The sequence below is a fragment of the Clinocottus analis genome, unplaced genomic scaffold (genome assembly GCF_023055335.1).
Source record: "Clinocottus analis isolate CAN_PGR_092001 unplaced genomic scaffold, fCliAna1.0.p SCAF_40, whole genome shotgun sequence".
In the NCBI taxonomy this organism is placed as follows: Eukaryota; Metazoa; Chordata; class Actinopteri; order Perciformes; family Cottidae; genus Clinocottus; species Clinocottus analis.
In genome coordinates, this window is record NW_027176154.1 from 694,885 (window position 1) to 710,149 (window position 15,265).

Sequence of the window (15,265 nt, forward strand, 5' to 3'; positions counted from 1 at the left end):
ACGGACGAAGGTGACGGTGAGAACGTGAACTCTGCTGAACGTTCAGAGACTCAGTGATCACACAGAGACTCCACAGAGGAAGGAAGAAACACAGCAACCGCCTTCACTGAAGAATCTCTTCTCACGGAACAAAGCAACGAGAAGCAACGGCTGCATGCAGGTTCAGGTCCTGAAGACACACACACACACACACACACACACACACACACACACACACACACACACACACACACACACACACACACACAGTGTGTCCTCACAGGTCCGGCATGTCCTCACGGAGTAAGCATGTGTCAGGTTAAACGTCCTCATACCCGGTCCGCACCAACACACACACACACACACACACACACACACACACACACACGGAAAGCACATGTAAAGAATTGACTAATTGTCCATCTTTGTCGCCCCCTTGTGGTTTCATCAAAGAAGACACTGCAGCATGTGAACAGTCGGAGCGGAGGACCTGTTGAAATTAGTACGTCAATACATATTACTCCCAAATCACTTGGCCGATCCTCACAAACTTTGTAGCATATGTCAACATCGAGTCCCTTAACATACCCACATTTTTGCAGGATATTAAATTTCTAGGGGGCGCTATAGTGAATCTCTCAATTTTGGTATTTTCCTTGTTTTCAGGCGTTAAACTCCAACCAATTCCTCCTAGAGATTTAATCTGATTGATTTCACATTCGGGCAATATGATCTTGAGACCTTTGCAGGAAAAAGTTATCAAAGGATTTTAAAATCATGGAACTATGCGCGCAGAGCAGCGCCAAAGAGACGCCATTTTCTTTAACTCGGCCCTACATTATGCAATCTGCTCCATATTTCTCACACGTCATGACCTCCTGACCCTGAAGACATCCATGTGGTCATTTTTAATCCTAGTCATAGCGCCACCTAGTGGCAACAGGAAGTTACATGTTTTCTACTTGTATACCCGCCTCCTCAAATCCAAGCACTTCAAAACATTTTGGGGAGTTCAGCAAACACAGAACAACATGGAGCAAGCACATGAACACATGATGGATAAAATGAATGAATGAGACTCATGTTTGTTTTACCCACTCCCTTTATTCATTTTTTGGTCTTTTTGATGATCATAGTAACATAATCATTGTTCACCAGCTTGTCTCTGTGTAATTACAGCCACAGTTTAAATTGACAATCTTCATTAACTTCATTAACTTCAATCTGATAATCACTTTTTAATCTTCACATCAGTATTTTTCCTTCATTTGCATCTGAAACCTGACAAACTTCTTCTAGCTTCACGTCACAGAAACACAACGGAAAGTACAACGGAGTATTATGATATTATGATCTTTACCCAGCATGCACTTCGGCCGTGTAATTTCATAAATCTGCAACCATGACTGAAGTTGTAACCCTGTCAAGTCACTAGCTGACTGAGTAGAGAGAAAGTAGAATGTATTACACAACTAAAGAGCTTTTGTTTCAGGCTATCAATCACGGTTATGACAAGGTTTTTCAATACAATAAGTGTGACCTCTGTGGTTGTATAGAAGTCTATGCTTCATGTGTTAAAGCTGCATTCTCTCTCCTTACCACCAGGGGACGACTCCTCTGTTTGTATAGAAGTCTATGCTTCATGTATTAAAGCTGCAGTTTTATTATGAAAAAAGAAGAAAAATAACAACACCCTTGCGTGTTTTGTCCTTTATGAAAATAAAGAGAATAGAATACTGTCTCACTCCTGTCGAATTATTTTTGGACAATAATAATAATAACAATAATAATAATAATAATAATAATAATAATAATAATAATAATAATAATTACAAAGATATTAAAAGTAATACAATTGGCATTACTAACATATATTATTATAATATCTTTTTTTTGCTGCATTATAATAATAATAGCTGTATAAGCCTGCAGTGTCATGGATATATCAGTCATTTAAATCAAGATTAATTTTTTCAAAAGTAAAAAAAAAAAATATATATAAAAAGGCCCGTGACCGGAAACGGAAACGCGGCGGTGTGTTTCTTCTTCTCTTGTCGCGGCTCCCCGCCAGCAGGTAACGTACCGTTACGACATGGAGCACAATCTGATCCTGGCTGTCTCCGGCTTCCCGAGCCTCTACGACACCAACTCTCCCACCTACAGGGACCTGAACATGAGGGCCGACTCCTGGAGGCACGTCTCGGAGATCGTCGGTGTTCCCGGTAAGTTTGTATTTTTTGCGGGGGGTAATTTTGCTTGAATACCGTTCACGGCTGCGTGATAACCGTATGAGTGTGACGCGAGACTCCGTCAGACAACTTTATTGAAAAAAAGATGTTTTAAACTAATTTCTTCTTGAAAAAGATCAAAAGCAAAGATCAAAACAATAGAGAGTCCGTCTCTCAATACCGTCCGACTCTCCGCGGCGTTCAGCTCCCGAGCACATTGGTTCCTGATTCCCACTGTGTGTATATATATATGTGTGTATATATATATATATATATATATATATATATATATATATATATATATATATATATACACACACACATATAGATATATGTATGTATGTATATGTGTATATGTGTGTGTATATATATATATATATATATATATATATATATATATATATATATATATATATATATATATGTGTGTACATTTTATCACTTTTTACTGTTTACACACACATTTCACACAATGTTTGATCATGAACATTTGGGTAAAAGTCATGGAAATCCATTGGTCAGAATGTGTATGAACCCGTTCACCGTCGAGGCGTTTTGTTCACCAGAATCGGAATGCAGGAGGAAGTGGAAGACGCTGAGGGACCAACACCGCAGGGAGCGGCAGCGGGAGAAGGACCGGCGGGAGAGCGGCATCGGTCTCTTCAACTACCGGCCCTGGAGATACTCGGCCATATTGTCCTTTTTGAACCCGTTTATCGACGCCAGGGCCGCAGGCTGCAATGGCTGGGCTCTGGATCCGCACCCCTCCCACCTGCACGCCTCCGAGACGGGCTGCAGCACGACCACCGACACGCGCAGCGACGACGACGACAACTACGGTTCGTACTTCGGTCGGGTTTCATCGATGCTCGTGCTCTCATCGGTAGCGATGAAGTTTTGAGTTGGCCTCGCATGACGAGACTGAGTGCTGGACCGTAAGACAGACAGCGTTTTAAAGGCAAAGACGGCACAACACGAGCTGTCTGACGGCATGCTGGCGGTTATTATCTGATATGTCAGTAACCCAATTTATATTCTGGCTTGAGAAACTTTGGTAATCAACGTTGTTGTTTTTGTTGCCTGTGTTTTGCATGCGTTACGCTACATTGATCTGGTTTCCTGTAAGACGAGATGCTTTTATTTTGAAGAGCCTAAAAAGGAAGTCTCAATGTGTGCAGCTTTAATGTCAAAAGCTACTAAAATATGTTTTTTATACAAATTAGAAACGGTAATGGTGTTAGCAGAAGAGGCACAGGGTTAGTAAAAGTTGTAATAACTCTGTGTGTGTGTGTGTGTGTGTGTGTGTGTGTGATTAATGCAAACGAGGAGTAAGCTAACGTAACTCTCGTTTTGTGCCTTTGTACTCAGCTCTTCCATTAGTTTTTGGAATCTATCAATACATTTGAAATCATCAGTCAAGTGCAGGTGTGATGTCTTTCATTCCTTCCTCCTCTGATCTCTGCAGACGTCTCCGTAGTCGACGCCACGACGACGTCCTCCTCCGAGTTCGTTCACAGGAAGCGTCCGTCGTCCGCCTGCAGAGACGCCGTCGCGTTCAAGGAGGCGAAGATGGAGGCGACCTGCGAAGGCGCCGGCAGAGACGACTGCGCGCAGACGCAGCAGCACGACAACATGAAGGAGCTGTTCGAGGTGATGATGCAGTCGGTCACGTCTCTTGCCGCGTCCTTGGCCTCTTCGCATTCGTCCTCGCAGGCCTTGGATCAGCCGCCGCCTCAGCCGCGGCCCGACCTCCGACAACCGGCGGCGCACCACGGGTCGCCGCCGCCGTCCTGCACCGCCTCCAGGCTGAACCACTTGAAGACGGAGGAGCAGGAGGCCCAGGCGGTGGCGGAGCCGCCGGACGACGAAACCGACTGCGAAGAGGAGGAAGAGGAGTGCGGTGCCGCGGCGGCGTCCCCCAGGCCGACCCGGGCCAAGAGGAAGAGCAGCGACGGTCTGCTGGCGGAGTACCTGAGGAGGATGGAGGCCAGGGAGGCTCAGAGAGACCGGGACCTGGACCAGAGAGACGATGTCACCCTGTTCTTACTGAGCTTGGCTCCGGCCATGAGGAGACTCCCTGCAGAGAAACAGTCGTGGGTCAGAACCAAGATGCAGCAGTTCCTCCACGAGGCCGAGTTCGGTGCTACAAGTTTTCAGTGATCCCGGAAAAAAAAACATTTTTCCCCTTTTTTTAAAAATACTTTGTGAACTTTTAACAAAAAAATCTATATTCACCAACAAAGGAGTTTGTTTTCTCCATTTTTAAGATATTGTAACTTCTCTTCAGTTTTTTGGTGCTGTTTTTTTAATAAAAATCCTATTGTGACTCATTTATATGTTTAATTATTCATCAAAGTGAAGGTGTTAAAATAGCTTAAATCTTTCTTTACGTGAAGGAAACAAACAGAAATATGAGTATTGCAAATATATTTATACATATATACATCCATTTGTATTTTAACGATAGATAAGATATTAAACATCTTTTTCCCTCAAGTTGCTCATTGACGCGTTACACCCTGATACGTTTCTCTTTAAGAATAAATACATCTTGGATCACCAGCTGTTACATTAATTTAACAGGAACCACACACACAACACACCTGTACGCGCTTCACACACACACACACACATATATATGTATGTATATATTTATATGTATGTATATATTTATATGTATATATATATATACATGTATATATGTATGTATATATATATGTATATATATATATATATATATATATATATATATATATATATATATATATATGTATATATAATAATAATAATAATAAAAAGTCCAAGCACAAGTTGTTCTTTGATCATTTCATTGACTGTGACATCAGAGCTCACTAAGATGACATGTGGTGTTCCCCAAGGCACAATACTGGGGCCTCTTCTGTTCAACAGCTACATGCTTCCACTGGCTCAGATTATGAAAAACAACAAAGTGTGTTATCATAATTATGCAGGTGACGCACAAATCTACATAACTATATCACCAGGGGACTATGATCTTATACCAGGGCTAGGTAAATGCATTGAAGAAATCTTTCCTCATGTCTGCAACCAGGAAACACAACACACACCAACAGGTCAAAATGGCAGGAAAATCTATGTGGTCGGAGCTTAATGCTCTAAATTACTATTTTTGTCGAGCAAACATAACCAGATATATGTGTCCAATTTCAAGTCAATTGGTCATTGGGGCCGATGGGTGTGGGCTGAATACACTCTCGAGGCGCTATAGAGCCATGTCTTTATACCCACATGGCTGACCCCTAAAATATAAAAATGTTCACCAGTCATGATATTCATGTCATATATGCATTTAAACAAGTTTTGGGATATGATAAAGCCCCCCAAAAGGCAATTCAATGGACAGAAGAAGAACAGGGCAGTTTCAATAGGGCCTTCGACGTCGTTCAGTGTCCCGGATGTTTTAAAATTGAGCAGCCCGTGAGAAACCTGTAAGAAAACCCCTTACATGCAGTCGAGAAGCAGAGATCGCGACGTTACGTCGCGGCCATTTTGTTTCACCGGGAGTAAAGAAACCCACCCTGAAAAGCACCGGGCGCGGGTACTCACCTTTATTTGGAGCTTCTATTCAACGCGGCGGATCGGCATCGCGCACCCAGCTTCAGCGTCGCACGGTGAGTACGTGAGCAACCGAGCCGAGAGAAGGCGCGCAGCGGGGACGCCGCGGGGTGTTTACCGCCAACGGACCCGACGGAGCAGCCCTGTTTAAACGCTAGCTACACAGGACAGCTAGCCGGCATTTTGAATCCCGGGCTCGTGTTTGAGTCTCGGGGGCCCGGGTGAGACGATGCGGCCCGTGGGGTCTCATCTCACCGGGTTCAGGTGGTGGCGAGGGGGTGGAAATCAAACGCAGGCGGACATTTGAGCAGTTTAGGGTTTTTATTTTACGTCATTTTAACGCTGAGCTCGCGGCTCCACGCGGCCGGAAGAGGCTGCGGCCCGCGAGGAGGCGCCGTGCGGGCAGCGAGGAGGACGTGCAGCAGCAGCAGCAGCAGCTGCTGGTTCTACTGGTTCTAGGTTCTACTGGTTTGCCACCAGCTGGGCTTTCTGGTTGTTTTTTTTTTTATTATTATTTTTTTTATAGCTGGTGGGTTTAGTGTCAGGGTGGCCTTTGCACGTGAGGTGTCACGCGGTAGAGTTTTCCCAAAGTGTGTGTGTGTAAGTGTTTTTACTATGTCTCTATTAACTCCGGGTTGCTGTTTTTTTTTGTCTATCTACCACGTGTGTGTGTATATGTGTGTGTGTGTTGTATACGTCTTGTATGTATAACACAAGACGTATACAACACACATATATTCACACATCTGTGTGATATAAGACGTATACAACACTCATGCACACACTGTAATATATGTGTTGTATACGTCTTGTATCTCACGTGAGTTCCAGCTAAGCTTCCATCAAACATACGATACTTTCAGACCCGCCCACCCAATATGTTGTTGTTGTTGATGATGATAACGATGACCCTGCGTTCCCTCCCCGGTGCCCAGATGTCTGCAGACATGGCCACGGATCATGTGAACGGGAACGGCACGGAGGAACCCAGCGACACGCCTCCGGAGGAGGTGAGCCGCTCCGAACACTTCCCAGCGCTGCTGGAGGCCGGCCTCCCGGAGAACGTGGCCGAGAAGCTGGACGAGCTCTATGTAGCAGGTGAGAGTGAGTGAGTGTGTGTGTGTGTGTGTGTGTCCTGCCTTCACCTGCCTGGAGAAAGGTGTGTCGTGCTTCTGTCACCTGCCTGGAGAGGAACAGGCTGCTGCAGGTGTGGGGCTGCAACACACTCTGTCCTGGAGGTGTTGGAAGTTGTTGTTTTGGTTTTGTGTCGGAAGAAATGTTAAATTAAGTCATATTGTTCTATTTTTTGTAGCTATTGTACATTTAAAAAAATACTTTATTGCTTTACTTGCATGTATAAATGAAAATTAAATAAATAAAACATTAAATAAAATGTCCCCTTGCAGGATAATTAAAGTAACTATCGTTTACTAAAGTTAAAGCAATGCCATCAGCATCCAAACATAGACAGATAATATTTATTACAGCATTAATCCCACAAGGGAAGTTAGTTTAGTTAAAGCATCATTTACAAATAAAGCAATGTTAGATATAAAAATGCAATATAAATATGCAAATACCTGTATACTAGAAGTGCTGTCATGCAGAACGCTCTCCTTTTTACTGCAGTGTACATCACGTGTACGTTTTGCAGCTATCATTTACCTCTCTTGATGATTCCCTTACGGTAATAAATAATTAAAATACATTTGTTGCGTTGGGTCAATAAACTGAGGTTTTCTTAATTTGACTGAATTTGAAACTCATTGAAACTTTTTTTTTTCTTCACCATTTTCTGGCCTTTTCTGACACGCATACCAAACTATAAATCTATAAAACCATCTGCAGGTGAATTCATAAAGAAAATACTTATTAGTTACAGGTTTGTGTTTTTAGGGGCATGTGTTTCCACTTGGCACTGCGTGGGGCCGGTAAAATATAAATATACATGATAATGAATCTTAGAAGCAACCGTTTAGTTTCTTCTGGTACAACTGCATTATTATGAAGATGCTGACGCCTCTCAGCGGCTGCAGAGCAGCAAGAGTCGCCTGTGCTTTTGTTGCTCAGCCCAGACGATCGGCGCGGCCGTCTTGTAACCGTCGTCTCTGTTGCTGTTGTGCCCGTCAGGCCTCGTAGCGCACAGTGACCTCGACGAGAGAGCTCTCGAAGCTCTGAAAGAATTCAACGAGGAGGGAGCCCTGCAGGTGCTGGTCCAGTTCAAAGAGAGCGATCTGTCACATGTGCAAGTGAGTCTGCTCCTCCGGAAGACAACGGCGGCTGTTGCGTACGATGTTGTTGTGTTTGTGCTCATCATAAAGTAGGTGAAACCCTCTTTGTCTGACAAAGTGTCTGTGTCTCTCTCTCTCTCTGTCTCTATCTCTCTCTATCTCTATCTCTCTATATCTTTCTCTCTCCCCCTCCCAGAACAAAAGTGCCTTTCTCTGTGGGGTGATGAAGACGTACAGGCAGAGGGAGAAACAAGGGACGAAAGTTTCAGATTCCACCAAAGGACCAGACGAGGCCAAAATCAAGGAGCTCCTGGACAGAACCGACTACACGCTCGACGTCACGACGGGCCAGCGGAAGTACGGCGGGCCGCCGCCGGAGTCGGTGTACTCGGGGGCTCAACCCAACGTTGGAACCGAGGTACGCCGTCGCGTTGAGAGGAAGTCAAACGTACCGTAAGACAGTGTTATAAGCCCCTGTACCTTTTTTACTGGTTGTCCACACTAGCTCCTGCTGCGGCCAGCTAGCCCCTGCTGCGGCCAGCTAGCCCCTGCTGCGGCCAGCTAGCCCCTGCTGCGGCCAGCTAGCCCCTGCTGCGGCCAGCTAGCCCCTGCTGCGGCCAGCTAGCCCCTGCTGCGGCCAGCTAGCCCCTGCTGCGGCCAGCTAGCCCCTGCTGCGGCCAGCTAGCCCCTGTTGCGGCCAGCTAGCCCCTGTTGCGGCCAGCTAGCCCCTGCTGCGGCCAGCTAGCCCCTGCTGCGGCCAGCTAGCCCCTGCTGCGGCCAGCTAGCCCCTGCTGCTGCCAGCTAGCTCCTGCTGCGGCCAGCGAGCCCCTGCTGCGGCCAGCTAGCTATTTTAAACATCTTTTAAAATGTGTTCATTCTCTTTTCTCCCTAGATATTCATCGGGAAGATTCCCCGCGACTTGTTCGAAGACGAGCTGGTTCCTCTCTTTGAGAAGGCCGGGCCCATCTGGGACTTAAGGCTAATGATGGACCCTCTGAGCGGCCTGAACCGGGGCTACGCCTTCGTCACCTTCTGCACCAAAGAAGCGGCCCAGGAGGCGGTGAAGCTGGTAGGTTCAAGCGGCACGACGTCATCAAGAATCAAGTCGGGACTCTCGTTTCTGTTCATGCAGTGGAACGGTTTCGTTCTCTTGCGTATCAGATTTGTTTTGGGGCATGTTCTTTTTTTTGGGAGGAATTTCGTTGTCATCCACGTGTGTTTTTTCTTTCTCTCTCGTAGTGCAATAATCACGAGATTCGCCCCAACAAGCACATCGGGGTGTGTATATCAGTCGCCAACAACCGGTTATTCGTTGGCTCCATCCCCAAGAGTAAAACAAAGGAGCAGATTGTTGAAGAGTTTGCTAAAGTCACAGGTAAACATATCGAGTTGGTGTTTTATAAATTAATAAAACTTTACAATAAGTCACCTCTCGCCAGATCCTCTGTAGATTAATGAATCACTGTACACGTTTATGTTTATTTACACTTCATATACTCTGCGCTCTACATATCTTTCATCCCAGCTATTTTTCCTTTATTTATTTATTTATTTTTGTATATATCTTTCATCCCTTTTTATATTTTGTGTCTGTGAGCTGCTACTCCGATAACATATTATTAAAGTACATAATCATGTATTGTACAGCTGCATGTAATGCTTAAAGCCAACCTCTTGTCTCCGTCTCAGAGGGCCTCAGCGACGTCATACTGTACCACCAACCCGACGACAAGAAGAAGAACCGGGGCTTCTGCTTCCTGGAGTACGAAGACCACAAGACGGCCGCTCAGGCTCGCCGCCGGCTGATGAGTGGCAAGGTGAAGGTGTGGGGCAACGTGGTGACGGTGGAGTGGGCCGACCCCATCGAGGACCCCGACCCCGAGGTCATGGCCAAGGTGAGCGCTGACACGGAGAGACACCTGGAGGAGGCATGGCATCTTAAAATGATGTTAATAGGTTAAATGATATGTTATTCCCAGGCCTGGAAAAGTCCTTGAGGAAAAAAAAGTTCCCAAAATTGTGTAAATGTGTTATATTCATGTGTTCATTTAGTTATAAATAATGAATCTGCTTTTAAAAGAAAGAGGCTCAAAATATCAGCAGCATACATACAGACATCTATATAAATGTTTATTCTTTTAATCAAACTATTGTCTCTCATTCATTTGAGTCATTTAAGGTTTACTGTATGCTTTGAATCCTCATTGTTAGTTTAAATCCTACATTTTATCACTTTTTACTGTTCACACACACATTTCACACAATGTTTGATCATGAACATTTGGTTTAAAGTCCTGGAAAAGAGGTATAAAGTCTTGGCAATTTATTGGTCAGACTGTCTGAACCCTGCAGGAACGAACATTTGAAGGATGAGTTGACGTTTTGTTGAACTTGTTGGAGGCTGACGTGGGATTCTCTCTCTCGCTCTCTCTCTCTCTCTCTCTCTCTCTCTCTCTCCCTCTGCAGGTGAAGGTTTTATTTGTGAGAAATCTCGCCAACGGCGTCACCGAGGAGCTCCTGGAGACGTCCTTCAGCGAGTTTGGGAAGCTGGAGCGCGTCAAGAAGCTGAAAGACTACGCCTTCATCCACTTTGAGGAGCGGGACGGGGCGGTGAAGGTACGGGGGGGCGGAGTGCTCCGGGGTCTCCGCTTGAACCCTCGATGGTGTGTACATTTTGCGTGAATGCTAATGGCCGCGTCCCGCTGCTTTCCAGGCGCTGGAGGAGATGAACGGGAAGGAGCTGGAGGGCGAGCCCATCGAGATCGTTTTTGCCAAACCGCCCGATCAGAAACGGAAGGAGCGCAAAGCGCAGAGGCAAGCGGCCAAAACCGTCATGTAAGAAGCTTCTCTCCTTCACGACCTCCTCGTCCAAAACAAGGGCTTGCTTTGATTTCATAGTATCTTAGTTATCAGAATCGGCTTTATTGGCTAGTTACACGTTGCTAAATATAAAACATGTAAAACTAAAAAATAGTATTTTAAATTAAATACAGTTTTGGGTAATAACTTTAAATAGAAAATACTCTGGAGTTATTGGAGATACTTGAGAATATAATGACGGGGTTCTCATTAAAAACCTGTAAATGTGTTATATTCATGTGTTCATGACTTTCATTTACGCTGAGTTTGAAATAATATCAGCAGCATACATACAGGCATCCATATAAATGTTTATTCTTTTAATCAAACTATTGTCTCTCATTCATTTGAGTCATTTAAGGTTTACTGTATGCTTTGAATCCTCATTGTTAGTTTAAATACTACATTTTATCACTTTCTACTGTCTACACACACATTTCACACAATGTTTGCTCATGAACATTTGGTTTAAAGTCCTGGAACTCTGTTGTTCAGGATGTGTATGAACCCTGTAATGAGTTAAAGGTTTTAATGATCTTGTTCCTTCTCTCTCCCTCAGGTACGATGACTACTACTACTACTCCCCGCCCTCCCACATGCCTCCTCCGGGTCGAGGTCGGGGCCGAGGCGGCGGCGGCCGGGGCGGCTACTCCGCTTACCCACCGGACTACTACGGGTACGAGGACTACTACGACTACTACGGCTACGACTACCACAACTACCGCGGCGGCTACGACGACCCCTACTACGGCTACGACGACTTCCAGGCCCCGAGCCGGGGACGAGGCGGCGGCGGCCGGGGCACCCGAGGGTCCCGGGGCGGATCCTCTCCGGCGTCGAGAGGACACGGCGGCGGGGGCGGGGCGCCCAGAGGGAGGGCCGGCTTCTCCCAGCGGGGCGGGCCCGGACCGGGCCGCGGCGGGCGGGGCGGAGGAGGAGGAGCGAGAGGAGGCCTGCCGCCCAGAGGGCGAGGAGGGGTACGTGGTGCTCGGGGTGGCCGCGGTGGAAATGTAGGAGGAAAGCGCAAAGCAGACGGGTACAACCAGCCAGATTCCAAGCGGCGCCAGACCAATAATCAGAACTGGGGCTCTCAACCCATTGCTCAGCAGCCGCTTCAGGGCGGAGATCATTCCGGTAACTATTCCGGTTACAAAGCCGACAACCAGGAATTTTATCAGGATTCTTTTGGGCAGCAGTGGAAGTAAAGTAGGGCTTTGATAACGCACAATACGTGGTTTGTTTTGTTTTTGTTGTTTTGTTTTTGTCTAGAGACTTGGTCCGATCGGCCCTCGGTCCCGTCCGGTTGGCGGCCAATTTTTTATTTTTTCCTCCCAAAAAAAAAAAAAAATTGGTGACATCTGGCAAGATCGATCTTTTTTTGTACATATTTTAATAATCCGCTTGGACTCGAACCACACACACACACACACACACTCTCCCACTTGTTTCTGGCGAACTGGTTTTCTTTCCCCTTTTTAAAGAAAAAAAAACAAAAAAAAAAGAAAAAACAGGTGGTCGTTTTTAAAAGATTTTCCATAAACGTTTGAGAGAAAATTTTAGATGCAAATCTGTCTATTTGGCTGTAGCTTTATTGAATGTTTTTAAAGATTCTGGTTTCCATGTTTTAACGTACCTAACGGCAACAAAGCATATGTCTCCTAAACTTGTATTTAAAAAAAAACAAAAAACAAATGAAATTACAATTTGTATTGTCACAAAGTAATGCGTGTCTTGTTATTGAAAGGAAGGTTTAAAAAAAAAAAAAAATCGTAGGACGATCGTCGTCCTCTTTTTTTGGCTTTACATTTTGGCTTGTATTCTTTGCTGTTTGTCTGCTTTAATAAACATACACGCACACGTGTACAAAAAAACCTTCAAATTGTGTTGCAAATTCATGTTTCGGCAAAAATCCTCCTCTTCAAATTGCCTTGAAATTGAAAAAGGCTTTTTTTTCTCCTTGTGGAAGAAAGTGGACTAAAGGTTTGCCCACATGTACACACAGCGTCACCCTGCATGCCATCAAATTCCCCCAAATCACTTCCTTTTTGTACTAGTCGGCATTTCTGGAGTGCTCTGTATGTGTGGTGACATACTCCATCCTTTTCTATGAGTTCCTCTCATGTCCAAAAAAAACACAAATGTTTCACAAATTGTGTCCTAAATTCACTGTGTGCTGCGTCAATAAGCCCCGCCCCCTCCGATGAGTCATTGGAGCCTTTTGTTGCGAGACGGGGGATGAAAAATTAAAAAAGCACAATTTGATTTTTTTTTTTTATTGCATCCAAGTGCATCTGTTCCTGGTCCCGGGAGGATCTCCCTCGCTACCCGAGGCCTGGACACTAATCCTGCATGTTCACGTGGAGAGAGCTGTTTGCATGACTCGCTTGTTGTGTTGTTTTGTGTTCACTTTCTGCTTTTAGAGATGTATTTGCTGCTCTAAATGCCCTTTTTCACCTGCTGTAACTCCCAATTTAATTTACCAACCAGGCTGGTTATACGTTAATGTGGTGCATGTTTTAAACCGGAGGTCTCCCTCTGCAGGTGTGTGTGTGTGTGTGTATAGTGTGTGTGTGTCTTCATTCTCTAATTGCTTCCTTTTGTTACCTGACTAGCAGGACAAAGGGGTCGAGGCCGGTCCTGACGCGCCGGCGCTATGAAGACTGGCCGGCTGGTCGGCGTCATCGCGCGCTCACACGCTGCCGGGCGGATGGGACGGTAAGGTCACCTGACTCCAGCTGGTCCAATGGCATTCCAGCCCTTGTATTTTTTTTATTTTTTTTGAACATCAACAAAAAAAAAAGGTGCCTATCTGGAAGAACAACAACTGCCATGTGAGAAGATAATCAGGAGAAAGTCTTGAGCTTGCTGTTTTTACTTTTTTGTTTTAGTTCATATAATCCCCTCCAAAATACAACCAACCTGCGTTCCTGAGTTCATGATGGACTTCCTTCTGGAAGAGTCTTTGCACCTTTTTTTTAATTATTTTTTAAGTTGGGAGTGCTCTTTTTTTTAATGCAGATGCTGTTAAGTTTCTTTGAGCTCTTCCACCACATCGCAGGACCGGCGGCTCTTTTTGGATCCAGCAGCACGGGTCCGTTAACTACCTCCCCGGTTTTTAAGGACTCTGGGATCTTCAGTGGCGACGCCGGCACTGGACGGGGGAGCCGACACTCGTCCTCCTGAAGCGTAACGACACGCATCCGGGACGAGGTAACGATGCCGAGAGGAGACGCAGAAAACTCCTCACGTCAAAAAGATGAAAGGGACTTTGTCGCGGGAGGCCCGCGGTGCATTGTGGGTGTTTCAACCGGTGCTTTCCGTTTCACCGCCGGCCTCTGAGACCGGTGAACGCCAAGCACCAAACCGGTCACGAAATGTTTTTATTTTATTTTCCTTTTTTTCCCAAAGAATGTCAAAGTGTTTTCTTGTGACTGTCCTGTGTCTCCTCCGGTCTGAGTCGTGAACTCAGAGGTGATGTCGTTTACGCTTCCTGTTGTTGTTGTTTTTCTGGAAACCGCAGATGTCCTTTTGTCTTCCACGATGGGAAACTGTCTTTATTTTTTAGTTTGGTTTGTAATCGCCGGCGTCCGGTTGATGGCGCGAACATCTGTGATGTTTTATTTTATTTTAGGCTTTGTTTTTTTTTAAAGCAGATTTGGAAGAACATGAGTTGACTTCCTGGTTCCTGCAGAGTTTAGGAACGGAACAAAAGCGCCCGTTCTCCATTTCTCTGACTATCATGCCATGAAGGTGGTTGTGACAAATCCTCTGGAGTCCAAACTGTTTGGTTCAAGTCTCAGTGGACACAATGTTCTGGACTTTAAATGAGCAAAATCCATCCCAGTGTATTTGAGTTCCAGGCTTTTTGTTTTGGTGTGTAATAGTTTTCAGCCACGAGGTCGTCGCTGTCAGCGAGGACTTTTGTTTTTGTGGGGTTTTTTTTTTTTTTTTTTTAGCAGATAAAAAATCAGTTCAAATCCCCTGAATATTAATTATAAACGAGCCAATATGAATTCTGACCAGTCCGACGTTCTTTCTGGAGCCACAAAGACAAAATGAAATCCTTTGACTTCCTCTCGGTCGTAGGAACTCTTTTTGTTTGAAATGGATTTCTCCTTCAAAGCTATTTTTTACCGCTTTGTGGAAAAGAGACGGATTTCTACTCTTTTTTTTTTTTTTTTTTTTTTCCATAATGACTCTTTTGGATCACCAATTTTAAGGGTCAAGAATTATATATATATATTAAATGTGTATATATAAATATATATATATAATTTGTTTTGCTAACAAGTGTGTTTGCATTCTTGCAAATGAATTGTTTTATACTGTACAGTGAGGTAAACCTATTTTTCTAATAAAGTTATTGACTTT

The 15,265-nt window shown here is 44.9% G+C and overlaps 2 protein-coding genes across 4 annotated transcripts; both read left to right on the plus strand.

Annotated features, from left to right (window-relative positions):
* Positions 1–2,048: 2,048 nt before the first annotated feature.
* On the plus strand, positions 2,049–4,474 carry LOC137801394 (uncharacterized). Its single transcript, XM_068598804.1, has 3 exons — positions 2,049–2,201; positions 2,774–3,046; positions 3,673–4,474. Exons 1-3 carry the CDS (start codon positions 2,072–2,074, stop codon positions 4,365–4,367), a joined length of 1,098 nt encoding a protein of 365 aa, XP_068454905.1. The 5' UTR covers positions 2,049–2,071; the 3' UTR covers positions 4,368–4,474.
* Positions 4,475–5,727: 1,253 nt separating this feature from the next.
* LOC137801349 (heterogeneous nuclear ribonucleoprotein Q-like) lies at positions 5,728–13,688 on the plus strand. 3 transcript variants are annotated; one of them, XM_068598741.1, is made up of 11 exons: positions 5,728–5,860; positions 6,740–6,902; positions 7,935–8,053; positions 8,232–8,453; positions 8,928–9,104; positions 9,275–9,410; positions 9,725–9,930; positions 10,502–10,651; positions 10,749–10,870; positions 11,454–11,871; positions 13,507–13,688. In XM_068598741.1, the coding sequence occupies exons 2-11, from the start codon at positions 6,740–6,742 to the stop codon at positions 13,549–13,551; spliced, it is 1,758 nt and encodes a 585-aa protein (XP_068454842.1). In that variant the 5' UTR covers positions 5,728–5,860; the 3' UTR covers positions 13,552–13,688. The 3 variants fall into 3 exon arrangements, with proteins under 3 accessions (XP_068454842.1, XP_068454843.1, XP_068454841.1); XM_068598742.1 differs by having other exon boundaries at positions 13,510–13,688; XM_068598740.1 differs by having other exon boundaries at positions 11,454–13,644.
* Positions 13,689–15,265: the final 1,577 nt, after the last annotated feature.

Excerpts from the sequence above, each read along its gene's own strand:
- LOC137801394 (XM_068598804.1), top strand. The coding sequence starts at position 2,072 with ATGGAGCACAATCTGATCCTGGCTGTCTCCGGCTTCCCGAGCCTCTAC. Across the intron at positions 2,202-2,773 it reads GGAGATCGTCGGTGTTCCCG|AATCGGAATGCAGGAGGAAG; the intron begins GTAAGTTTGTAT and ends TTTGTTCACCAG. Across the intron at positions 3,047-3,672 it reads CGACGACGACGACAACTACG|ACGTCTCCGTAGTCGACGCC; the intron begins GTTCGTACTTCG and ends TGATCTCTGCAG.
- LOC137801349 (XM_068598740.1), top strand. The coding sequence starts at position 6,740 with ATGTCTGCAGACATGGCCACGGATCATGTGAACGGGAACGGCACGGAG. Across the intron at positions 9,931-10,501 it reads ACCCCGAGGTCATGGCCAAG|GTGAAGGTTTTATTTGTGAG; the intron begins GTGAGCGCTGAC and ends CTCCCTCTGCAG. Across the intron at positions 10,871-11,453 it reads CAAGCGGCCAAAACCGTCAT|GTACGATGACTACTACTACT; the intron begins GTAAGAAGCTTC and ends TCTCTCCCTCAG.